The 27,998-nt window shown below is 36.2% G+C and overlaps 1 protein-coding gene across 4 annotated transcripts; it reads right to left on the bottom strand.

Moving 5' to 3' along the window:
* Positions 1-27,466, bottom strand: LOC128205083 (glycoprotein-N-acetylgalactosamine 3-beta-galactosyltransferase 1-like). Of its 4 annotated transcripts, none has more exons than XM_052906496.1 (6): positions 26,538-27,466; positions 9,369-9,512; positions 5,094-5,159; positions 3,945-4,520; positions 3,428-3,555; positions 1-682 (listed from the first exon to the last, which is right to left on the bottom strand). In XM_052906496.1, the coding sequence occupies exons 2-6, from the start codon at positions 9,490-9,492 to the stop codon at positions 524-526; spliced, it is 1,053 nt and encodes a 350-aa protein (XP_052762456.1). In that variant the 5' UTR covers positions 9,493-9,512; positions 26,538-27,466; the 3' UTR covers positions 1-523. The 4 variants fall into 4 exon arrangements, with proteins under 4 accessions (XP_052762456.1, XP_052762459.1, XP_052762457.1 ...); XM_052906499.1 differs by having other exon boundaries at positions 26,556-27,466; XM_052906497.1 differs by lacking the exon at positions 26,538-27,466 and adding an exon at positions 23,174-23,303.
* Between the last annotated feature and the right edge of the window lie 532 nt (positions 27,467-27,998).

Raw genomic sequence — 27,998 nt, 5'->3', positions numbered from 1 at the left:
TGTTTTTCTGGCAAAGCGTTTATATCTGATATAAGTGAACTCTTCTGGAGTCATAACAGGGGGTCCAACGTTAACTGTTTTTGCGGAATCTTAAGTGAGGGACATGTTCGATGCGGAACAAAATGGCGGATTTTTTAACAATAATGTACGTTGGACCTCCTGCATAAACAAATATGAAGTATCTTTAATTGCGATTTCTGTAATAAGAAAGGGTTCGATCAAGAACATAATTCAGACGAAAACATTTCGTGGATAGCATTTAAAAAACAGAATGTCCAAATTGGAATGGTTTGATTATAGCTCAGTTCAAAACATAGAATAAAATGTCTTTTCATTTGCAATATGGATTTTTTTACAAGAACGTTCATACCAAGGGCAAGAAAATGAATCAAATGATATATTGTTGTGATTATTAAATGCAATCATTGAAATCACGTTCCGTAATGCCCGCTTGTGTGGTGGTCGGCGCCCAAGTTATCGCGTTATGTGAATAGATTAACTGGTTTAAGATTTAATATTATGGTCACGTAATATGCCCTTCACTGAACACGGACACAGGGAAGTCTTGGTTGCCATGGACACCAAAAACAGTCATTTGGTACAACACGTGGTCGAGATATATCATGGCATCTGGTGGGACATAGTGGAAACTGATTGTGTATCTTGAGCAGCACTCTTTTCCCTGGAAATGGAAACAAAATATACGTGTCAGGGCTGGTATTTATCAAACATCTTAATTATTCCTTATGTAAACCAGGGGGTCCAACGTAATTTATTTTTGCGGAAGCTTTAATTTTTAATATTACATAAAATGATTGAAAATACAGTAGTTTACATTTTATTAAGTATTACAATATATGACCAGTATATTATCTAGCAAAGGAAAGTGACCTAGGCATTGAAAATTAATTAAGATGTGCTATGAGCTATCAGGCCCAGGAAAACAACTTTTCTTAATTTCTGAAGTAGTCACTGATTCTATAAAACGTGTATAATGAAGTGTATCGTCGATTCAGCCATCATTAACTTCAGTTACGTGTTTTTAGAAATGGTGTCGACATGTCAATTAGTGACAAATGCATAGCTTTAGATCTGCACTCTCACAGATTGGCCGTTTTGGCGAGTTTTTTTTTATTTCATTTTTGGAATTTTGGAATAACCCTATATTTGCGTAAATGTCCAAAAACCAGTGATACAAGACTGCTAAAAAAAATCAGATTAGACATTTTCATATTCACGTACGAAAATTGATATTTACGGCTAAAAGCGTTCCTAACAATTGAGATGAATTTATAGTGAGTCATCTAACATGACTGAATTGAATGCATTGAGACCAAAATCAGCTAGTTCCGAGACAAAAACAAAAAAAGCCATGTTTGTAAATCGCTGATTAACTGCAGCTTTCAGATGGTATATATACGGTAAATAGAATAAGAAGAAAGGGATACTAAAATTATCTTTAAACTGTATCGTTAATCATCAAAAGGATAACTTTAAATGTATTGTATCGTATATCGTCACCTTAGTGCAACAACGCACTATCTGCTTCTATATCTATATGCAGTTATTGAGTTATTGCACTAAGGTGACGATATGTTGTTTTATATATTTTAATAACATGATAATGCATATGAATTAAAAAGATCAGAGAAACCGCACCCTCGTACATGTTTAATGCATTATGCTAACATCTTTTTTAATCTGGACAAAATAATTTTAATGACCTAGCCCCAATTTCTGAAAAAAATCTTAAGCATAACGAACTTAAATATCTTATAAATACCTTAGCAAAATTACTTACTTAAATTTGAGTTTATTAAACAAAAAGTTTTTAATCTTTTCTATCTCAAATAGTATTTCCTTTGAAAACCTCAAAACTCTGTAAAGAGAAAATATTACAAAATTTATACAAAATCAAAATTTGTATGCTTAACTCGTTTTTGTTATCAGGCACTTCGAGAAAGTTGGCCCTGTTCTGATTTTAAAGGCCATACAATTCAGTACTGTCGTAATTTAGCAAAATGAATATAACAAGAATGCTCAAAGGCTACACAAATTTATCCACTTTCAATACGTCATGTTTGCCCATGATAAATTATGTCAAGCTACCCTTGAGTTAAGTCAAGTCAAACTTAATGAGTTTGCGGCCAACTTTTGTGATTTGGTTCCCCGCCTGTAGTGTTCGCGCCGTAATGAAACAGGGAACCAAAATAAAACAGTATAATAATAAAAAAAACTGAAAAAAATCCAAAAATACATTTGGTTCGGGTTATACGATCCTACCTACGAAATAGGCGCCGACCCTGTTGAAGAAAAGTGTGCTCAATGTTTAAAACATTGAACGATTTGTACAGAACATTACTTTAAAGATGCACTCTTATTCCCACGTAAGATTTACAACAATTAAAACTTTTGTTATATTATTTCAAAAAGGATGAATAAATGTCAAAAACAATGGTTCTTATGAAGGATACCGAGTTTATTTTGAAAGAAATGTGCATAAAACACGGTATTTCTACTTCTAAAATCACAGTAAATCTTTTAGCATTCACCAATCATTTAATATGTTTGTGTTTTCAGCTATTTAATACACGGTTACTATCTTGTTGTCAGTAATTAATATTTTCCATAAATACATTATTTAGTAAATTGTTAAAGGTTTATCACTCAAAATTTATGTTTGTTATACTTGTGTATCGATTTTGAATTTTTGTCACTTTAACACCATTCTCCAATGATGAAATTAACGTTCTTATATAAAGCCTAATTAAAAATATAAGAAGCCTACCTACCCAACCTATTTTCGAAAAGGATGTCACCCTAACCAAACCATATTTTTTTTGGCCTTAGCTAACGAGAGCGACGGAACGCTGTGATTGAATTCGGGGCAGGTCCCCGACCACTGGCTTTTTTATGTTAATTTATTCCAAAATCAGACGCCAACTGCTTATCTACCTGTACTTCAATAAGACCAATTTTAGTCTACATTCAAACATGTTTACGGGTAGTGGCCCGAATATTTTACCGAAAACGCCCGACACTAGTTTTTAAAGCGAACTTGTTGCATTATGATGTTACCTCGTGTTTTAAATAAAAACAGACAAAAACAACTTAACTGACCGCCCTGTGTAAAATATAACTTCAGTACTTGTTTTAATGTTTTGTTCCAGCTTAGGAGTGTTACAAAATGTTTTCGACTTTATGTGTAGATTGCAACTATGATTGTGATGTTTTGCTCTGTTTTAACGGTGTAACTAGCATTATCCAGCCAAAGACCTTCGAAAAAAGTCGTCATAATCGGAACATTGAGATAACAAAGTTCGACATAGCGAGAATGGACTGTATATCATTATGGATATAACATTTAACATCGTCTTTATAGCTAACAGTGTACATCAATGATGTTGTACAATTTTACTGTACATACTTTCTGAATAGGATGCTTTGCCCAGCTGTACAGGTATCCCGGAAGGTCCCCGGCTAGGTGGCGCTCCAATGTGTATGGATGGAATGTTTCTCGGCCTTCTGCGTCCAGGGAGCTCCACACAGGGACACCTTGAATAAATAAAAACCTTTTTTATGTTATACTAAGATGACATGAAGTAAAATCTTAATGATTAAGAATTGACAGAGTGAGCTTTATCCCGTGGTGTTCCATGTGAGAACCCCTTAAGTCACGTGATCCCTCACCCTGAGATACTCCAATTAATGTTGGAGTGGTAAAATATGTTGATGATGTTTGTCTTATTTCATTAAAACGACATTGTTTTTATTCGTATGGTATTTGAACTGAATCACCGAGAAATGCTTAATATCACAACGAGCAAAGATACAATTACTTTAAAAATATACTGGATGTGTGTTATTGCTTTGTATTATTACTCACACTTAATATAACGTATCCGTATTTTTAAGGATAGATATTAGAGCTTAAATTATCCTACCAGCTGCCTCTAAACATCTCCCAGTTTCAATATCTTCTGAGTTTTCCTGATCCTCCTCCCGTTTTACGATTTTACACAGTCCTTTATTAAACCCCTCTTCCACCATCTGACGAAGACCACGATTACTGATGACGTAGCCCGCACCTCCACTCATGTAACCAGATTTTACGAACTTATTAAAATGAAATCCTAGGTAACCGGCCTTTTGAGCATCATGATGCCATAATAAATATTTTAAGTTCTCCACAATGACGTAAGTATCATCGTCTGCTTTTAAAATATAATCAAAATCGTTCATGTATCGTTCGTAAACTCTTTTATACACTTCTTGAATTTTATGCACCAAATTGTTTCTGCTTTCTGGTATATTGTTTATGTTTAAAAAGTCGTGACGTTTTATACGGGAATTGATGACGTAAAAATGTCGGTCACAGCGCGTTGCCCAAGTTTTGTTTACAGTTGCAACTTTTGTGTGGAGATCTTTCGGCATGGTTAGAATTACACAGAGCAGACGTATTTTCATGACATCATTGTAAATGTTCGTCTGATTTCCTGAGGTATTAGTCTGAACGATTCCTGAAATAAATCAATGACATAAAAGTAGATTTAAAATTGGAAATAATTCTTAATATGACTTTATCATGCACCAGTCAATGGTTACCACGCCCCATCCCCCAGGTCTGGGGTTATACCGTGGATAGCGGGGGAATTGGGCCGTGTTTTTACCTTCCAGGTGGCCCCGCAGTGCCGAGTGAATGCGGCTGTTTTGTTTTCGCGCTGAAAATAGCGGGATATGGGCCTTACCAAGGATGTCCCCGGTGTGCGGGGATTTTACCAGCTGTTTGTCTCCGCAGGACGGGGATTTCACCCGGGATTGCCTGGACCGAAGGTCAAAGTTCCCGCTATTCCCCGGACCTGGGGGCGTGGTTGCAACTGACTATTGCATTAATATATTATAAGTATATTGATAATCATTTTCATATTCATATTACAAAAATTGTGAAAGACGTTTTTAAAACAGCATCTGGATTGACGACCTCAAACAAAACTAACATAAAACATAATATATAATCGATAATATCTGTCGTTTTTTCTCTCTGTTTTCGTTTCAAACGTTATCATATAAATGTATGCAAATGACAAATTTACCAGTGTTATTGACATGATGTATACGGCTCGCAACTCTTTCTCGAGCCATTCCCCGCACCTCAAGACCTACAAATATAAATAATTATGATCAATATTTTGCCGGTTAATACAAATATTGTTTGCTTAATTGCTTATAAGTTAGCATTTCAGAAAAGACCGATTTAAGATGCACACTTACTCCCAAATAAGATGTACCACAATGAATACAAGTGTTTTAATTTATCAAAAAAGATGATTAAATATCGAAAACAATGGTTGTTATGAAAGATACCGTGTTAAATTTTAAAGAAATGTGCAGAACACAAGGTATTTCTGTTGCATGTGACTATAGTTGATCACTGTTAATCTTTTAGGACTCACCAGTCATTGAAATTATATGCATTTTCAGCTATAAGGTATACGGTTATAATCTTGTTATCAGTAATAAATAGTTTAAATAAATGCATTATTGAGTAAGTAGTTAAAGATTTATAGGTCAAAATATTTTTTGTTATACATAGGTGAGTATTGATTTGAATAAGAGTGTCCCTTTAAGCAAATAGCAACTAAAAAACCATTAATTCAAAGCATGACTAAGAATTGAAAACTAAGAAATAAAAACTGAGCAGGGTATGGATATTAACGAAAATTCGGTGGGTAAAATCAGATCTCTGTAAATCACGTTGGTAAAAAGTAGTTCATTGTCAATCACATCAGTAAAAGTAGGTCTATGTAAATCACATCAGTAAAAGTAGGTCTATGTCAATCACATCAGTAAAAGTAGGTCTATGTCAATCACATCAGTAAAAGTAGGTCTTTGTAAATTACATCGGTAAAAGTAGGTCTATGGCAATCACATCCGTAAAAGTAGGTCTATGTCAATCACATCAGTAAAAGTAGGTCTATGTCAATCACATCAGTAAAAGTAGGTCTATGTCAATCACATCAGTAAAAGTAGGTCTATGTCAATCACATCAGTAAAAGTAGGTCTATGTCAATCACATCAGTAAAAGTAGGTCTATGTCAATCACATCAGTAAAAGTAGGTCTATGTCAATCACATCAGTAAAAGTAGGTCTATGTCAGTCACATCAGTAAAAGAAGGTATATGGCAATCACATCAGTAAAAGTAGGTCTATGTCAATCACATCAGTAAAAGTAGGTCTATGTAAATCACATCAGTAAAAGTAGGTCTATGTCAATCACATCAGTAAAAGTAGGTCTATGTCAATCACATCAGTAAAAGTAGGTCTATGTCAATCACATCAGTAAAAGAAGGTCTATGTCAATCACATCAGTAAAAGTAGGTCTATGTCAATCACATCAGTAAAAGTAGGTCTATGTAAATCACATCAGTAAAATAAGGTCTATGTCAATCACATCAGTAAAAGAAGGTCTATGTCAATCACATCAGTAAAAGTAGGTCTATGTCAATCACATCAGTAAAAGAAGGTCTATGTCAATCACATCAGTAAAAGTAGGTCTATGTCAATCATATCAGTAAAATAAGGTCTATGTCAATCACATCAGTAAAAGTAGGTCTATGTCAATCACATCAGTAAAAGTAGGTCTATGTAAATCACATCAGTAAAATAAGGTCTATGTCAATCACATCAGTAAAATAAGGATTAGGTCAATCACATCAGTAAAAGTAGGTCTATGTCAATCACATCAGTAAAAGTAGGTCTATGTCAATCACATCGGTAAAGTAGGTCTATTTCAATAGCATCGGTTAAAGTAGGTCTATGTAAATTACATCAGTAAAAGTAAGTTTATGTCAATCACATCAGTAAAAGTAGGTCTATGTCAATCACATCAGTAAAAGTAGGTCTATGTCAATCCCATCAGTAAAAGTAGGCTTATGGCAATCACATCCGTAAACGTAGGTCTATGTCAATCACATCAGTAAAAGTAGGTCTATGTCAATAACATCAGTAAAATAAGGTCTATGTCAATCACATCAGTAAAAGTAGGTCTATGTCAATCACATCAGTAAAAGAAGGTCTATGTCAATCACATCAGTAAAAGTAGGTCTATGTCAATCACATCAGTAAAAGTAGGTCTATGTCAATCACATCAGTAAAAGTAGGTCTATGTCAATCACATCAGTAAAAGTAGGTCTATGTCAATCACATCAGTAAAAGTAGGTCTATGTCAATCACATCAGTAAAAGAAGGTCTATGTCAATCACATCAGTAAAAGTAGGTCTATGGCAATCACATCAGTAAAAGTAGGTCTATGTCAATCACATCAGTAAAAGTAGGTCTATGTCAATCACATCAGTAACAGTAGGTCTATGTCAATCACATCAGTAAAAGTAGCTTTATGTCAATCACATCAGTAAAAGTAGGTCTATGTCAATCACATCAGTAAAAGTAGGTCTATGTCAATCACATCAGTAAAAGTAGGTCTATGTCAATCACATCAGTAAAAGTAGGCTTATGGCAATCACATCCGTAAAAGTAGGTCTATGTCAATCACATCAGTAAAAGTAGGTCTATGTCAATCACATCGGTAAAAGTAGGTCTATGTAAATCACATCACTAAAAGTAGGTCTATGTCAATCACATCAGTAAAAGTAGGTCTATGTCAATCGCATCGGTAAAAGTAGGTCTATGTAAATCACATCAGTAAAAGTAGGTCTATGTCAATCACATCAGTAAAAGTAGGTCTATGTCAATCACATCAGTAAAAGTAGGTCTATGTCAATCACATCAGTAAAAGTAGGTATATGGCAATCACGTCAGTAAAAGTAGGTCTATGTCAATCACATCAGTAAAAGTAGGTATATGGCAATCACATCAGTAAAAGTAGGTATATGTCAATCACATCAGTAAAAGTAGGTCTATGTCAATCACATCAGTAAAAGTAGGTATATGGCAATCACATCAGTAAAAGTAGGTCTATGTAAATCACATCAGTAAAAGTAGGTCTATGTAAATCACATCAGTAAAAGTAGGTCTATGTCAATCACATCAGTAAAAGTAGGTCTATGTCAATCACATCAGTAAAAGTAGGTCTTTGTAAATTACATCGGTAAAAGTAGGTCTATGGCAATCACATCCGTAAAAGTAGGTCTATGTCAATCACATCGGTAAAAGTAGGTCTATGTCAATCACATCAGTAAAAGTAGGTCTATGTCAATCACATCAGTAAAAGTAGGTCTATGTCAATCACATCAGTAAAAGTAGGTCTATGTCAATCACATCAGTAAAAGTAGGTCTTTGTAAATTACATCGGTAAAAGTAGGTCTATGGCAATCACATCCGTAAATGTAGGTCTATGTCAATCACATCGGTAAAAATAGGCTTATGGCAATCACATCCGTAAAAGTAGGTCTATGTCAATCACATCGGTAAATGTAATTCTATGTTATCACATCCGTAAAAGTAGGTCTATGTTAATCACATTGGTAAAAATAGGTCTATGTTATCACATCCGTAAAAGTAGGTCTATGTCAATCACATCGGTAAAAGTAAGTCTATGTTATCACATCCGTAAAAGTAGGTCTATGTCAATCCCATCAGTTAAAGTAGGTTTATGTCAATCACATCAGTAAAAGTAGATCTATATCAGTCGCATCAGTAAAAGTACGGCTATTTAAATCACGTGGGTAAATGTTGGTCCCTGTTAAGCACGTGGGTAAAAGACTGTCTTTTTAAATTTACGTGGGTACCATTAGGTCCCTGTAAATGACTTTGTTTAATTAATTCTGCTGAAATCACGTTAGTGAATTAAGTTTTTGTAAACCACGTGATTAAAAGTGCGTCTGTTTATACTGAGTTTGTAAAATTATATCTGTTTGAAGCAGTTGGCAAAAGAACGTATATGTAAAGCACGTGACTAAAAGACAGTCAATCTAAAATCACTTTTAGTTGTAAATGTACGTTTCTGTAAATAGCGTGACTGGTACGTCTAAGTTACACTAGAATTTATTATGTCGGAATAATATTAACAATTAATCCCGGAATTGCGTGATATTCTATTTTACTTTACCAATTCCATTTCACAATTTCTAATCCGTGATGTTAAGGCACAATCCGCATTTTAATACAGTCGAACCACGTTGATTCGAACTCGCTTGGCTCAAACTTTTCGTTGGCTCGAACTGGGTGTAAAGGACCGGTGTATTTATAATAAAGGTAAGATTTCCCGCTTAGCTCGAATTTTCCAAGGCTCGATGTATTTTGTCGGTCCTTGAGAATTTGAGCGAATGGGGTTCGACTGTATATTTAAAGCGTTCATTTCTTCAATAAATTTTATTCAGTGACAAACCATTTTTCATATTTTAAATTACCGGAGAAGTGTTGAGTAACGCTTCTTGTTAGCAACAGCATCGTCACGGCAACGGCGAACACAATCACGAACAACGTACGTACGTGTGACGTCATATGACGCAAGTTTGCCATGTGATCAGTCATTTCCCGCCTTTATCACCTCCCTGAAATAAAACATTAAAAACTTATCATAATAAAAGTAGTTATAGTTAAATAACATGCATTAAAATCTAAATGAATAAGACTGAGCGGAACAACTTAGAATACAATCTCATTGGCTGTCGCATTGTCAACGTAGGGATTGGTATCGGATTAGTGGCAGTGGGCGGACCTTTATTTGAAAACCCGCGAAAATTGAAATTCTGTATGATAAAGCCTAGAACTTAATGAATGCCTATCTGCTATTTCATTGGCTGCAAATGTAGGTTTTATTGTCGCGTAATGCCAACGCTCACTTAACTTTCGTGATAGTTCGTTCAGTAAACAACCAACAACTGTTCAAGTGTTCTAAGTCTTTATTTTGTTAGGTACCTTCTTAAGTATCATACGGGCTATATGTCCAGTTAATGCCCAAAACCTAACCTAAACTAAATGAGTAACATGCGTTCATATATACTGCTGATCTCGTCTAGTTTGTGACAGGTATGCATATCTAATTTCTTGTTATATACAAAAAGATGTATTCTACAGTCATGAACTGTCACGCTAATTGGTCTAATAGCCAGCGGCTATCACGAACTGTCAGCATCTAAGTGAATCTACATTTGATCACCATGATGAAGTATTTACTTTTTGATACAAATAAACTTTGAATTCTATTATTGATTTTTGTTATTACTTTAAAGTGTTTCATACGTAACTTTTATGTTACGTGACACTTTAAAGTTGATACGTAACGACGGTTACGTGACATTCGTCCGATTTTTCTTAAAAGAAATATTTCATCATGGGGATTATTTCATCTTACTTAATATATTTTAATTTAATTTCATTTCGATATCTGAAACCAGAGAAAAAAAAATTAATGTTTTGTTTTGCCACCAATAACCCTTGCGTTATACCTTTTATCCCCATAATTTGTTCCAATATTTTGTTATCAATTTAACAAGCGCCAATTTAAATCTAATAAGCGTTGACGTCAATTTAAATCTAACAAACGTTGAAGAACGCGTTTCCGCCCTCATCTTATTTTTAGGAAGTGTCATAAATAGGTGATAATTACTTCGGTAAAGATCGGAGAAACTATCATTACTTAAACCCGCAGGGTTAATTGGTGTCAAAGTTTAATTGCTCGTGAGGATGATGACACTTGCTAATGATTAGGTGTCAACAGATTTTAACTCGAGAAAAACCTGTCAACTATAATTGATTAATGATAAGTAGATGATCGGAAACAATATTAAAAAGAATTAGTGAATATGAAGGGACGGTTTGTTTTGTTTTTGATATGAACAATGAAGAAAACAAAAATACATGCAAATAAATTATACCCGAAACCAAATATGAAAAATAATCAATAGAAACAAACACAATACACTAAAACCGAAATAATAATAAATGAAGTCAACACTTTCGAAAAGTCACTGAAATTGTCCCTAGTCGACACTGTTGACGTCTATGGTAATGTTCGTGGGTGATGACCGTGGGCGGTCACAAACTTTGAATTCTATTATTGATTTTTGTTATTACTTTAAAGTGTTTCATACGTAACTTTTATGTTACGTGACACTTTAAAGTTGATACGTAACGACGGTTACGTGACATTATTCTATCTAAAAAGGTTTATTATTTGTAACAATTTCGTAGAGTGCCTACCTCATTTTATTTTATTTGATAACCGATGAAAAGGTGAACGAACTTTTCGCAATCTTCGAAAAATATTCAACTATAAATCAGGCGAGAGCGGCATATCCATATGTGTTGTGAAAGAAAATGCGGTCATTTAATTTAAGCGTAGAACGTGAGTTCCTAAAACACTACACACGCAGGCGCGTGGCTGCCTATATGCGAGTACGCGGCTGAATCCACATGATTATATCAAACAAATTAAAAAAAAAAACAGCCAAAGTTGCAGTTTGCGTACTTGACTACATGATTCTAAAACTGCCCATTTTCCAGTCCTAAATAAAGCACATCAGAACGCACAGAATGCCCCAGATTGCACCATGGTTTTCAAAATTTTCCGAGGTCATGCCCCAGGGCCCACTAGCACAATTATGAGTCCACATGAATAGAGGACCAGCAACGCCCCTAGCACGCTGTTTCTTTCTTGTTTAGGTACTGATATAATTATGTAGAAGTCTCTGATGGTGATTGAGACTCATGAAAACGCTTTCCACGTGTATGAACATAAAATTACCACTTTAAGTATGTGCAAAAGTTGACGAGCAGAGACGACCTCTGCCACCACTAAAAATAAGTGTATTTAAGATACTTACTTTTCTTAAATAACATTTAACACACCGCTATAAATGATAGTTGATTTCGAGGTTAAAAAATCAACATTCGTTTCAAATGAGAGAAAAAAAAACACTTTTCAATGAAGTATTCTCGATTTTTTTAAGGATCGTCACGTGATTGGCGTGACGTCAGCAAAGGGAGGTCACCGCTGCGATAAATTTGATTTTGCATGTCGTTTGTAAACCATCAAGTCGCTTAAAACGGACTGGTTTTGGCTTAAGCGAGTGCATTGTTTATATTTAAGGTTGAATAAGGCGTCTTGAAACCTTCTCATTACTCAACCATCTCATAGAAAAGAAGCCGGATGATAACCAAAAAATATGATAACTTTGTTTTGAAAAAAACCACTACAGTTTTTTTCAAAGCAATGAGATTAACATTCAACTATTAAAAAGATTTATTTTCAATGTTGACAATTTTTCAATTGTGTTTATATCTTACACCAAACCCTCTCAAAGTACCAGAGGTGAAATGGATATGTTCTCCCGAATGCAGTCCCAGATTAAACCGGCTTCAAATCCGGCTAGCTGCAGATATTTTTTGCTTGTTTCTTTGATTTCAAACTTATCCCTTTTTATTTTGATTACTATTTTATTGAACCTAAGCTCAAGTCTTAAATTTCATCTTGATAAGTTTGTTTCTTTGTTTTGTTGTTTTTTGTTGTTGTTTTTTTTTTATAAATAGTTTTCATTTTCTTCAAAATATATTTTTCATTTGATTTTTTTTTTAATGTTTATGGTCCTTTTAACATGTACAGATGACGTAGCAAGTTCATAAAATAGTTCACGCGTAAATTAACAAGGATGCACACTACTAATAAATTTCCCTAAACATGAAAACAGGCAACACTTCAGATTGGGAAAAAATGCCATTCTAAGGAAATTTAGCAATCAAAATTCTTGCGCTTCACGTAAATGAAAACCATGCATTTCCTTTAAATTCAGTTCAAACCTAATTGATTAAAACAATAAAATGGATATGTCGCGTTTCTCCTAAGCACATTATCTCAGTTTGAAGTCCAGAACCGTTAATGATTACAGAAATCCATACTGCATCAGGCCAGAAGGCAACCTGGTTCTGGTATAGCTCTGAGAATTTTTTCTCTCTGAGTGCAGTTACAGGACTGCATGTCAAGTACACTGGCACCGGATTTTCAAACTCAATCATTTTTTTTTTTTAAATATAAATAACCTTATAATTCCGAACCAAAAAATATAATAAACATCAATTATTGAACTTAAATATGAAAATCTGCGACCCCTTTTTTGTCAGCAGTCTTATATCACTGGTGTCCATGCATTTTCGCGTTAATAAGCTCGTTTCAAGATAATAAAAAAAGTGCAGCTTTAAATGGTGGGAATGGAATGCCTTATTGCATTTAAAGATGTATTAAATAAGTAATACCACAATTAAAACAATTGCTCAAATTTACCAAGAAGGATAAATGAATATCGAAAACAATGGTTCTCATGAAGAATACTGTATTTAAATTTGAAAGTAATGTGCAGAAAACACAGTATTTCTATCTCATGAGACGATAGTAGATCGCAGTAAGTATGTAAGCATTCACCAGTCATTTTATAATTGTGCGTTTTCTGCTATTACATACACGGTTTCAATCTTGTTATCAGTAATTAATATTTTCCTTAAATGCATTATTTAGTTAGTAGATAAAGGTTAATCACTCAAAATCAATGTTTATAATAAATTTGTATGTATTGATTTTAAATACCCATAAAGGGAGCGCACCCTGGACCACATCCTGATACTTAGCATTTAATGATCACGCACCGCAACTAGAATTTCGCATCTTCTATTGATTAGAACAGAGTATTTCCTAGTACACCTCATATGAGTCATTTTGATGACAAAGCAAAGCTTAGAACAAACAGATGCCATTCTAGCGTTCCATACCATGTGGACGGTGTCTATATAGACTAACTGAAAATAGTGCCAAGTTATAACCTTGTATTTTTCTTGTATCCCTGAAAATAACATAAAGAAGAAGAATTCAATTTTTTTAAAGGGTTCTTCAGTAAATTACTTTAAACAGTCGAACCCCATTGGCTCGATATCCAAGTGACCTGCCAAAGTACCTCGAGCCTCGCGAATATCGAGCCAAGCGGGAATGCTTACAAAGAGTAATACAAAATCGTTCCTTAATATCGAGTTCGAGCCAACGAGGATATTGAGCCAAACAAAATCTAGCCAACGGGTTTCGACTGTATTAAATTTTCTAGTATTCACTTACAGTTAATATAAATATAAATAAACTAACATATTATTTGATGTTTGGTTTTGACTTCAGAACATGTTCTGTTGAGTTAATGTGTTATTTATTCCATGTTTTTTTGGTAATATATAATATAATATTTGCTACGTTTTAATTTACAACTCTTATGCGTATAAATTATGGTATGGGTTTTGATAAACCAAACTTGAATACAACTCCAACTTGAAAAATATGGTGTGGGTGGAGGGGGTTATATGTCACTCAAAAGATACCAATGCAGGGGCGGTTCCAGATATTTTATTTAAGGGGGCGTATCTTATGGGTGTAACCTTTTGACGGGCGCCCCTCCCTCAAAACTTAATTTATTTTGTCCGAAGTCTTGGGGGGGGTAATGGGGGTACCCTCCCCCCCCCCCTGCCCACACTCTCTAAAATTTCTTTTTTCTCCTATTTTGTAATTAAAAGTAAACATGGGCGATTTGGGGGAGGCAGGTCCGCCCCTGCCTGGATCCGCTTGCGCAATGTATGCGCTCTTACCTACATCATTAATAAATTAGTTGCAATGAAAGGAGGTTTGAACACGAATTTACGTTAGTACGGTAAATCATAAATGGTCATTTAATTTTGTCTTATAAGTGGTCATAAAATACCAACTTTATTAAACAGTTCATACAGATTTACAATATCAAGATAGCACATTCTTTGTTACGAGAACATGAAACATTCCTTAAACGAGGCGAGTCAAAACAATTTTGAAAGCATTTACCAGGAGCGTAGCTAGCCCACTATTCATGTGGATTCAATAATGTGCTATGGAGGATCGGGGCATGCCCCCTCGGAAGATTTTGAAAACCATGGTGCAATCTAGTGCATTCTTGGCGTTCTGAGATGCTTTATTTAGTAAAATGGACAGTTTAAGAATCATGTAGTAAAGTACGAATAATGCAACTTTGGCTGATATATATGTATTTGCGCCAGAACCATGTGGATTCAGCCGCGTACTCGCGTATATGCAGCTACGCGCCTGTTTACGCTACTTAATAAATCTCATACTTTCACTTTACAATCCCCTCTATTTATATTTAAACAAGACGATAACAAGTATATTGTGTTCGGTATCTTTGGGAACGGGATACTGTAAACACGTACAAACAATAAACACGGTGTATAACCTGCCAACAGGATATAAAACGTTGCAATGTAATATTACAAACGGAAAATCTCGCGCTATACATTCACCTTACACAAGCATTGTACATATCTTATCTTCGTTTACGATGATTTGTTTCATATGGTTTATTTCATATGTTTTGCATTTCGGCTATGAATGTTATATCATTTAATGCTGAATAAATGTTATGTTATGTTTACTCACATACAGTCGAACCCCGTTGGCTCGAACTCGCTTGGCTCGAATTCCACAATGGCTCGAATATGAAGGAAAATGAGCGATTTTTTCACTGAATGTAAGCACCCCCTTTTAGCTCGAATTTTTCGAGGCTCAAGGTATTTTCGCCAGGTCTTAGGAGTTCGAGCCAGCGGGACTCGACTGTGTGCATAAGTAGCTCGAAGGAGATCCAAAATAGAGACACCTCTTTAAGCTTCCTTCTCGATTCTGTCCAAATTTTAGTAATTTAACAATTTTACGTAAATGGCAGTCAGTGGTCGCCACACGGAATTGACCTTTTTCTTATTTTTCAGTTTAGTAAAATAATTTCTGCTTATACAGGTGTTTTTATCTATATTTGTTTCAATATGAGTTTCAATTACAATCGCCGACAGGGCCTGAAGCGTTTTGATATTTTCGCTTTGTTCTCATAAGCGTGGTGTTGACATGAAAATTTCTTTAATCAGTTTGTTATCAATATTTTATACGAGGTGGGAGCGGAAAGGTTCTCCTGTCCCATTTGATCATTTTGAAGAAACCACAAATGAAAGAACCGAATTCAAGCATTCTGTAGCTTCTAAACGCCTACATTCATTAAAATTACCACAAACATAAATTAGACACCCTTAGCATTCGAGTGTTATTCCTGAGTTTGATATTTCAGCTCTTGGCATTTCGGACGCCCCAGAAATGATTCGAACGCCCGGGCGTACTGGTGTATTATCATGTACGCCCATGGCCATGAAAATGTTTTGTAATTTAACCGATTCTTGGTAATAACAAGTTATTTCCTCGATGTCGATGTAAAGTTTTGTGCTAAAATAAATTTGCGTCCTGATCTGAATCAATTATAATTGCCTTAATTAAATTCATCTATATTATGCTCCATATCATAATTAGATCAACGTGCACGCCTTCTGTTGTATTTTATATTGAAATCGAAAAGAGTTTCTTTCCTTGATACGAATTTTAAACATATAATACTTTGAGAAAAACTAATTAGAATAAAAAAAAGAGAGTTTATTATGTATTAACCGCTAGGACACCGTTTCAGAAAGATCGTAGGCTTAAAGATGCACACGTATTCCCAAATAAGTTTTACCACATCTAATTCAATTCTTTCAATACACCAAAAAGGACGAATAAATGTCGAAATAAATGGTTTTTATGAAGGATACCGAGTTTGATTTGAAAGAAAGGTGCAGAAAACATGGTATTTCTAACATATGAGACGATAGTAGATCACAGTACATCTTTAAGCACTCACCAATCATTTAATATGTTTGCGTTTTAAGTTATTAAAACAAGTTACAGTCTTGTTATCAGAAATTAATATTTTCCATAAATGCATTATTGACTAAGTAGTTGAAGGTTTATCACTCAAAAATTATGTTTGTTATACTTGGCTTTATATTGATTTTGAATAAGGATGTCACTTGAACAAAATATTTTGAAATGGTATTCCTTTTGTTGTTTTCTATAAGAGGCTATAAATAAAGAAGGATGTTCTTTAAAAACAGTAGTACTTATGAGAAACCTTGAACATATTTAGATAGCTTATAAATGACACAGCTAAAAAATATACCTCTTACACTTTCACACATAAACGTAATATACGTCCGTACACTACACGAAATCAGGGTCATATTGTCACATCTAGATAATTTATAAATCCAAAAGTCCATCATTTACTACACACACCAATATAACAGAGGATCGGCTACAAACATTAAGTCAATATTAGGCCGTTTCTGTTATCTTCCTAGTCAAACAAAACCTTTTAAATCGTTATCTTAAGCTTTAGACTGGCTTCAGTACAGTATGTTTAAATATCCCAATAACACCGTGATATGGTTCAACACATTGTAAATTATGGGTCAAAATTATTAACCTTTGTCTGATGATTCATATAAGATATGTTTTGGTTAAAAAACTAACTCTAGACACATTTCGATTTGATCTGCAATGGCCGCCAAAGTCGAAGATGGCCGCCATATATTTACATAGTCCAATTACATTGTGATAATGGTTCAACAAATTGTGAACTCAGGGTCAAAATTATCAACCTTTGTCTGATGATTCATATAAGATATGTTTTGGTTAAAACAACTAACTCTGGACACATTTCGATTTGGTCCGCATAAAAAACTGCAAACCGATGATATATGATTGCTGACAAAAAATCAGATCGTAGATTTTCATATTTACATTCGAAAATTAATGTTTTATGGCTAAAACCGTTTCTTTCGGTTAAAGAAAATTGCACAAAACATCATTTTTTTAACTTAAATATAAAAATCTGCGTTCTAATTTTTGTCAGCAGTTTTATATAACTGGTTTCCATGGATTTTCGTAAAAATTGGCTCGTTCCAAGACAAAAAAAATACATAAAAAAGGTGGTCAAAACGTTCAATCTGTAGCTTTAAGTGCTGTTTTCAATGAACGGCCTAAATGTGTCGAGCCAGCTATTTGTAAACGTTTGACGTCATTTAAGCTGCCTTCGAATCTCTTTGCAAGAATTTTACGGATAAGTTATTGTTTATCTGGAGGAAGTTATGGAAATTTAACGTTTAAAAATACAATGAAATATACCGGGACAAGCCCAGTGATCGAAAATTCAAAAATAAGCCATGTTAAGAGGTACAATGCAAGGGCTCAAACGACAATGTAATATAGACACAAACGTAGTGCATACACAGAAAAAACACACACAAGAACAACATACAGGCTAACCTCGGTGGCTCGAACTCACTTGGCTCGATTTACTCGTTGGCTCGAACTGGTTATAAAGGACCGAGTTTTCAATACTGAAGGTAAAAATTGCCTCTTGGCTCGAACTCTCCGAGGCTCGAGGTATTTTCGCCGGTCCCTAGGAAGTCGAGCCAACGGGGTTCGACTGTACATCACAAACACCACAAACAAACAATACCCTTATCAAATTGCTTTACCGTTAAAGCTGCACTCTCAAAGATTTACAATTTTTACAACTTTTTTTTGTCTAGGAACGAGCCAATTTTTGCAAAAATTCATGGAAACTAGTTATATAAGTCTGCTGACGAAAAATTAGATCGCAGATTTTTATATTTAAGTCTAAAAAATGATGTTTTATGCATTTTTCTTCAACCGTTAGTAATTCAAGCCATTACACATTAATTTTCGAACGGAAATATAAAAAATCTGCGATCTGATCTATTGTCAGCAATCTTATATCATTAGTTTGCAGATATTAACGCAAAAATATGATCTTTCCAAGACAAAAAATAAAAAAAGTTGCAAACATGGTAAATCTGTGAGAGTGCAGCTTTAAATGATTGGATTACCGCTTGGAACGGTCCACGAACAAGAGTTCAGTGGAAGTCTCCTGGGGGCTTAAACCAGTAAGTATACCCCTAACCTCATACTTGTCCCATCATTTTTATTAAACCTACTGCAGCTAGGAATTAAAATATTCAAATACAGTCGAATCCCGTTAGCTCGAACTCACAGGGACTGGCGAAAATACCTCGAGCCTCGCAAAAATCGAGCCAAGCGGAAATGCTTAGATTCAGTATAAAGAAATCGGTCCTTTATATCAAGCTCCAGCCAATAAGGAGTTCGAGCCAAGCGAGTTCGAGCCAACGGGGATCGACTGTTGTTTGAAATATACTTCCATCTTATTGGTTCAAAATAATTACAATTCATATAGATATTTTAAACGTTTCGGAATATTCGTCGTTTACACGTTACTTATACGTTTCAAATTTTCAAAACGTTCAAATCGCAGAGAATATTCTTTACAACCCAACGATTTTTTATCGTTTTTACATCGAGTTTGACACCTTATAAATGCAGATCGGTAAGTAGATCCACCTTACCCTATAAAACAGTTTACCATGCGTAGGGACAAAAACAAATTGGTGTGTTTAGGTTTTACATCAATTTAAAAAAAAACAAAACAGGTAAGTACGGTAGGTAGAATTTATGGGGGGGGGGGGGGGCTTTATGTAAGAACGTTTTTGGCATCATTGGAGAATTGTGTTAGAGTAACATTCTGTTTAAAGCTTCAAGGGTTTTAAACAACATATTTTAGCACACACACAATGTTTTTTTAATTTTTTTAACAACTGCTTAATTTACCACAGAGAGTAATCTGCATAAACAGAAATCTGTCAGAGGAATTCATGGAATGAATCTAATGGTTTGACATTTACTGTATCCCTCGTGTAAAACACTAATAATAAATACCATACCGATAATTGTTTCTAAAGCACTTTCATATTGTTTAAATAACGTTTTATTTGGCATGGTAATGACTAGTTGTATTTGTTTTCTCCACGTCTGTTCCTCGCTTGGAGAATTTCCAATATATCAAAACTAGTTGTGAACAGCTTGTAAATGACCCTAATAAAAGTTCACGACATAAATAAGCACTTGTACGCATATACATAAATAACATGAAAACTTCTGGGAGTTACAAAATAACCAAGCATATAGCAATCACCCTGTTTGGAGGCACAAGGCTAAGTCCTAATGGACACTTAACGTACGGACACCCTGTTTGGGGGCACAAGCCTAGGTCCTAATGGACACTTAACGTACGGACACCCTGTTTGGAGGCACAAGGCTAGGTCCTTATGGACACTTAACGTACGGACACCCTGTTTGGGGGCACAAGGCTAGGTCCTAATGGACACTTAACGTACGGACACCCTGTTTGGGGGCACAAGGCTAGGTCCTAATGGACACTTAACGTACGGACACCCTGTTTGGGGGCACAAGGCTAGGTCCTAATGGACACTTAACGTACGGACACCCTGTTTGGGGGCACAAGGCTAGGTCCTAATGGACACTTAACGTACGGACACCCTGTTTGGGGGCACAAGGCTAGGTCCTAATGGACACTTAACGTACGGACACCCTGTTTGGGGGCACAAGGCTAGGTCCTAATGGACACTTAACGTACGGACACCCTGTTTGGGGCACAAGGCTAGGTCCTAATGGACACTTAACGTACGGACACCCTGTTTGGGGGCATAAGGCTAGGTCCTAATGGACACTTAACGTACGGACACCCTGTTTGGGGGCACAAGGCTAGGTCCTAATGGACACTTAACGTACGGACACCCTGTTTGGGGGCACAAGGCTAGGTCCTAATGGACACTTAACGTACGGACACCCTGTTTGGGGGCACAAGGCTAGGTCCTAATGGACACTTAACGTACGGACACCCTGTTTGGGGGCACAAGGCTAGGTCCTAGTGGACACTTAACGTACGGACACCCTGTTTGGGGGCACAAGGCTAGGTCCTAATGGACACTTAACGTAAGGACACCCTGTTTGGGGGCACAAGGCTAGGTCTTAATGGACACTTAACGTACGGACACCCTGTTTGGGGGCACAAGGCTAAGTCCTAGTGGACACTTAACGTACGGACACCCTGTTTGGGGGCACAAGGCTAAGTCCTAGTGGACACTTAACGTACGGACACCCTGTTTGGGGGCACAAGGCTAGGTCCTAGTGGACACTTAACGTACGGACACCCTGTTTGGGGGCACAAGGCTAGGTCCTAGTGGACACTTAACGTACGGACACCCTGTTTGGGGGCACAAGGCTAGGTCCTTATGGACACTTAACGTACGGACACCCTGTTTGGGGGCACAAGGCTAAGTCCTAGTGGACACTTAACGTACGGACACCCTGTTTGGAGGCACAAGGCTAAGTCCTAGTGGGCACTTAACGTACGGACACCCTGTTTGGGGGCACAAGGCTAGGTCCTAGTGGACACTTAACGTACGGACACCCTGTTTGGGGGCACAAGGCTAGGTCCTAGTGGACACTTAACGTACGGACACCCTGTTTGGGGGCACAAGGCTAGGTCCTAATGGACACTTAACGTACGGACACCCTGTTTGGAGGCACAAGGCTAGGTCCTAGTGGACACTTAACGTACGGACACCCTGTTTGGAGGCACAAGGCTAGGTCCTAGTGGACACTTAACGTACGGACACCCTGTTTGGAGGCACAAGGCTAGGTCCTAGTGGACACTTAACGTACGGACACCCTGTTTGGAGGCACAAGGCTAGGTCCTAATGGACACTTAACGTACGGACACCCTGTTTGGGGGCACAAGGCTAGGTCCTAATGGACACTTAACGTACGGACACCCTGTTTGGAGGCACAAGGCTAGGTCCTAATGGACACTTAACGTACGGACACCCTGTTTGGGGGCACAAGGCTAAGTCCTAATGGACACTTAACGTACGGACACCCTGTTTGGGGGCACAAGGCTAGGTCCTAATGGACACTTAACGTACGGACACCCTGTTTGGGGGCACAAGGCTAGGTCCTAATGGACACTTAACGTACGGACACCCTGTTTGGGGGCACAAGGCTAGGTCCTAATGGACACTTAACGTACGGACACCCTGTTTGGAGGCACAAGGCTAGGTCCTAATGGACACTTAACGTACGGACACCCTGTTTGGAGGCACAAGGCTAGGTCCTTATGGACACTTAACGTACGGACACCCTGTTTGGAGGCACAAGGCTAAGTCCTAATGGACACTTAACGTACGGACACCCTGTTTGGGGGCACAAGGCTAGGTCCTAATGGACACTTACCATGAGTCATCCAACGTCCCAAAACAACATGGATAGACACACAATGCATATGAGTATATTTTTTCTACCTTGAAGCGGTCAATGAAACAGCCCTGTGTCAGTTAGGGATAACAGTTGCTAACGCTCTCGGTAGCTAACGTTTGCGAATTGGTTCTCTGCTTGAATCGTTTGTGACACGATAGATTAGGGATACATAACAAAAATGTCTGCTAACGTGTGAGCGACTGAACTGTCCTGAATTCAGGTAATGATTTAGCTCGCTTGTATAATTTATGCGCTACGATAGAACGGATAAACAAAACAATTCAGTTTGCTTAGTCATAAGCCATATTTTTTGTCTCATTTTTTTCATATAGTGTACAAATAAACGCATACCTGTTTATCTTTAAATACTGTAACAGGTCTATGCTTTGCTCTAGTTGGTTGGGTTAAGCACAGACACGAACGCACGCACACACACACACGCGCGCGAGCACGCGCACGCACGCACATCCGCACGAATACGTGCGCGCACACACACAGACACAGCCGAAACACTCGCACATTCATGAATGCACGCATTTTACACACACACGCCCACACACACACTCACAAACGATAATGATGTCCCCTACACTTCAATAATCGTAAAGATAACCTACAATTGGTACACAGGCCACCGTTAGCCTTAATGAAAGCATTCGGAACTCCTCGGCCATTTTCCATTGAAAACAACCTCGGTTGTATGCCTGTACATCAGTAGACGTAGTTCGTAAAAGTTTAAATAATAGTATTTCTTCTTTGTAGTGTTTAATATGTATTTTGTCGAACTAAGTTTAAATTGATTGCCAGTGAAGGGACTATTGCATGAATAATTAAGATCCAAAGAGTTAAGTCATAACGCTTAACGGTTAAATTGAAATCAATATGCGAGCTACTTAGAGTGTAGTTAAATGTTAAGATTTCTGACACGGTAAACAGTCCATATACATCCGTTGTTGTTTTCGATGGAAATTGACCGCGGTGTTCCAAATGAATACGAATAGCTTTGGTTCCCCGCTTGTATGCGCTACGAACGAACGGGAAAGCAAAACAAAAGCATTTGCTTACGTGCCCGACCGCTATCCTTTAAATTGAATGTTGATCAGATTTTCACTGTTCACCTACCTTTAACATTTTAAAGTTCCATCTACAAATCAACATATGTTTGTGCTCTTACACTTAAAAGCAATTTTTACACAAGCCGCACATTTAACCTTCACTATCGATCAATAGAACAACAGTCAGCATCTGTTGGAAGTATGTTGCCATGAGTAAAGTCACATTATAATTTCCAATATTCGCATTTCATGCATGCTTCGAAATCAGTATTTGCATTGAAATGTTGACTCTCACAATCAAGAGGTACAACTTCAAGAGGGAAAGTCAACACGACGATAAGTGTAGTGCATATATTACGGTGATCAAATAAATGCATGAATAAAAAAACAACAACAGATTTTTAAATAGATAAAAAGAAATATTTTTCTGAAAGATAAACATTATATTAATATCATGGCCTATAAAAATTCTAAATACAATGTATCGGCTGGTGGGATTCTCGAAATTCTCGCTTACAACCGTAAGAAGACGCTTTTTCAACTGCTCTGCTGGGGGTATAGTCGTATAATTCATTTTATGACTTCGTTTTAAAGCAATAACCTTCCATTGGTATCTGTATTCAAAGATAAATTATAAGGGCGGTTGCAAAATGATACAGACATGTAAATGTGTACTATTTGTTAAGAAAAATGAGTCGTACAGAAATGAATAATGTTAGTATCAAGATTATGTGTTGAATTTGTGTTTTACGACCCACAGGTTCGAATATAAAGTTTTTATTTATCACATAAAGAACAAGGCCACAACGGCTGAATAAATGAACAAAATAAAATAAAAATATGTTAGGACTGTAAGTGAGCCTTCCTTTACAAGCATCGCATTTTACTGGTCATATGCTTGGACAAATGTCAACCATTAAGCTATTAAAGGGACTAGACACCAGATGATACAACTGCAAGAAAAAAAATATCAAAACTTATATAAAACTAATATCAGGGGGGTACACGTATTCAGAATCTGCAAGGGTTTACGTGAGGTTTTGGAGCTTGATATGCAAGATGGCGGCGAAACCATGACATAATAGGATTTTTGGAACCTGTTTTCGCCTGGTAAGTGGTATAAAGTATATATTTCAAAAATATCATGACGCGCATTCGGCTCTACAGTTACCATGCCTCACTCGGCTTTTTATTTCATGCGTCTAGGTTACGGAATCAAAAAGTTATTGAAGGAAAACCTTCGGCCAGTCTGTTGTTTACAAATGTGGGAAGCGTGGAATTTGATACTTTTTATGACGTTTAAGTTCCAAAAACACATATTTTTGCAATGGTTTCTGCTTTAACATTATTTAAATGTGGTATTTTAATTTCCTGACAGTTCCTTTGCTGTACAAGAGCCTTCATGGTAATTTTATTTTGGTTTAACCACCTAAATGTGTGCTGAAAATAGTTTGTCATAATATTATGGAACGTTTGTCACAAGTTTAATTTGTCACACAGTTTGTTTTCATTAATAAGTGTCTTTCAGTGCAGATGCCAAAAGGTGGTTGAACTATTTTCAGCACACATTTAGGTGGTTAAACCAAAATAAAATTACCATGAAGGCTCTTGTACAGCAAAGGAACTGTCAGGAAATTAAAATACCACATTTAAATAATGTTAAAGCAGAAACCATTGCAAAAATATGTGTTTTTGGAACTTAAACGTCATAAAAAGTATCAAATTCCACGCTTCCCACATTTGTAAACAACAGACTGGCCGAAGGTTTTCCTTCATTACCTTTTTTATTCCGTAACCTAGACGCATGAAATAAAAAGCCGAGTGAGGCATGGTAATTGTAGAGCCGAATGCGCGTCATGATATTTTTGAAATATATACTTTATACCACTTACCAGGCGAAAACAGGTTCCAAAAATCCTATTTCGTCATGGTTTCGCCGCCATCTTGCATATCAGATTCTGAATACGTGTACCCCCCTGAATATGGTTATGTTCAACGAATTGAATCTTAATTTCTGATGTATCACATCGCTGACGATATATCTTTCGATGTTTTTTCGAATCTTTTTTTTAAATTCGAAAATGGACTATGTCTGTCTACCACGTACATCCCACTGATTAAAAAAAACATCGGTATATGTATCTGTACTGATCGCGTGACTTTCGTATGCTAAATATAGACACTATAAGCTGGAAAATTATTATGCGCTATTTTTAAACGGGTTAACAGCGACAAAAAATATTTAAATCATGAAAATAAAAATGATGTATTATCGGCCTAAAATTAGCTCGTATTAACAATAATTTTCAGGCCCCAATTTCTCGAAACTTCTTAAGGCTTAAGTTGCTTATTTCAATTAGCCGAAGTACATACTTCAATTAAATTTCGATAACTGAAAAATGATTTATTCTTATAATCATACAGATTATTCCCACATAATTTCTAAAAAAAATCTTGAAGAAGTAAATATAACACATTTTATAGAACAACAAAATAGTGAGATTAGCTTAATAAGTTATAAGGGACTTAAGAAGTTTCGAGAAATTGGGGCCAGCAGGATATATTGAATTGCCGATTTTTGAACCATCTAGTTGGTGACTAGTCCCTTCAAGAACAATTATGGTTATTGGTTGAGTGTTTGATTAAGCTTCAACCTGTTGTAAGCATTTCTGTTAATTTCACGATTCAGAACAGAACAGAACATATTTCATTACACGTAAGCTTTCAGTTGTTGTTTTTTGTTACATGTTCATATAAGTAAATCAACATTACAACTATACTTTGCAGTGAGTAACTTATATAGTGTTGACATGTAAAGGACTTTGTGTATGGCCGCGATGTATCAAAGTTTATGCACTGATTTTCAATTGCATTCTCATTCACTAATTTTTTGACAAATTGGTGTTGATAATGCACCACTTAATTGTAACCAAGTCCCCCACCCCCCACTCCTCGCAGGCCCAGGGAATAGCGGGGACTTTGACTTTCGATCCAGCCAATCCCAGGTAAAATCCCCACCCTGCGTGGACAAACTGCTAGTAAAATCCCCGCCAAATGCCCCCGCACCCCGGGGATATCCTAGGTAAGGCCAATTCCCCGCTATTTTCGGCGCGAAAACAAAACCACCGCACTCACTCGGCACTGCGGTACCACCTGAAAGGAAAAAAAACACGGCCCATTTTCCCCGTTTTCCCCGGTATAACCCCCGGACATTGGGACCGTGCTTACAACTGACCAGTGCATACGTTTACACTGTTTTCAAGCCTCAACATATTGTACTGGTATCCATTTCATCGTTTAGATTTATACTTTTTTATTTTCAAAAAATGGCCGATCAGTGATGATCTCATACAAAACAATGTTTAACTCGTAAAATACATACGTATACAACTTAATAGATAAATCATCAATCAACTCCAAACATAACTCACCTGTTTATTCAAACTCACCAAAGCTTTTTTTACACCGGCGATTAATGCACCGAAAACATTCACTAATTACTGTGCTCTAATACGCACTTCCCTTTAACATCACTTTCGTTGTTGTTGTTAATGTTGTTTTTTCGTAAGTTTCTCCATCCAACTAACGAAGTTATGAAAATTTATCACGTAATACAATAATAAAGGGCGGATAAACGAACTTCACCGTAACATTGGAATTGTAAACAAAAAGCCGCCATCTTGGATGTAAAAAAGTATTGTTTTACTTTTTCTCCGTTTATCGAATAAACTTTTAGCATAAATATAGTTATGAGCCCGCTCCTCACTTACAGGCCCTGATAAAACACACGCATCACTCAATACAACTTACAACTGTGAACGTAATGGTTCAATGAAAGTTGTAAAATAATGCATTTCTGACATATTCACACATGAATCACTAAATATTGCAACGATCTGTGGAGGTAATTGTTTGACAAAATATTAAACCTGATGCAACTGTCACATAAAATCCCTCATGAATCATTAAATCATACAGCCATGATAAAAGTCTAACAATAATGTGTTTCCCTTATATTCACACACAAACACGCATTTTATTTGGTCACGTTATTTACAGAAATCTGTACGATTAAATCGTATAATTTCCCTTCTCACAATTGGATTTATCCATACCGTAGTATGATTTAACTAGTCCATAACGTCACTGCTAAACATACAACTTCCAACTCGCTCATAACCTAATGTTGTTAAGTACTCTCGAGTACATGTCACGACTGAACTATTTTAACGTAAACGCCACTGCAGTATAAACGTGCATGTATACGCATTTAACGTAACGTCAACCTTAAAAGCCTGTCACAGCTGAGTTGTCTCGCCGGTGCTCTAGCGGAGCACAAATTTGGCGTATAGGTATCACATCGCTGAGAACAGTACTCAGTGTGTGTATATCACGTGATAAATTACGTCATAAATGTTACTTAGGAAGGCAATATTATGTTTTAAGTGAAGACTTAAAACAAAGATAACTTTACTGTTTATTCATCATATGAAATTAAATATGGCGCCGTTGGTCTTTTACTAGAGTTTGATTGAGTGTTTAGTTTCTTATATTGACACTCTTATTCAAAATCAATACATACACATTTATTACAAACATTAATTTTGGGTGATAAATCTTTTACTACTTACTAAATAATGCATTTATGGAAAATATTAATTACTGATAACAAGATTGTAACCTTAAATTTAATAGCTGAAAAGCCAAAAATATTAAATGATTGGTGAATGCTAAAAGATTTACAGTGATCTACTATCGTCTCATAAGGTAAAAATACCGTGTTTTCTGAACTTTTCTTTCAAATTAAACTCGGTATCCTTCATAAGAATCATCGTTTTCGACATTATTCACCCTTTCTGGTATATTTAAATAATTATATTAATAGTGGTAAA

The sequence above is a fragment of the Mya arenaria genome, chromosome 10 (genome assembly GCF_026914265.1).
Source record: "Mya arenaria isolate MELC-2E11 chromosome 10, ASM2691426v1".
Classification (NCBI taxonomy): domain Eukaryota; kingdom Metazoa; phylum Mollusca; class Bivalvia; order Myida; family Myidae; genus Mya; species Mya arenaria.
This window is presented reverse-complemented; position numbering and strand designations above follow the sequence as displayed.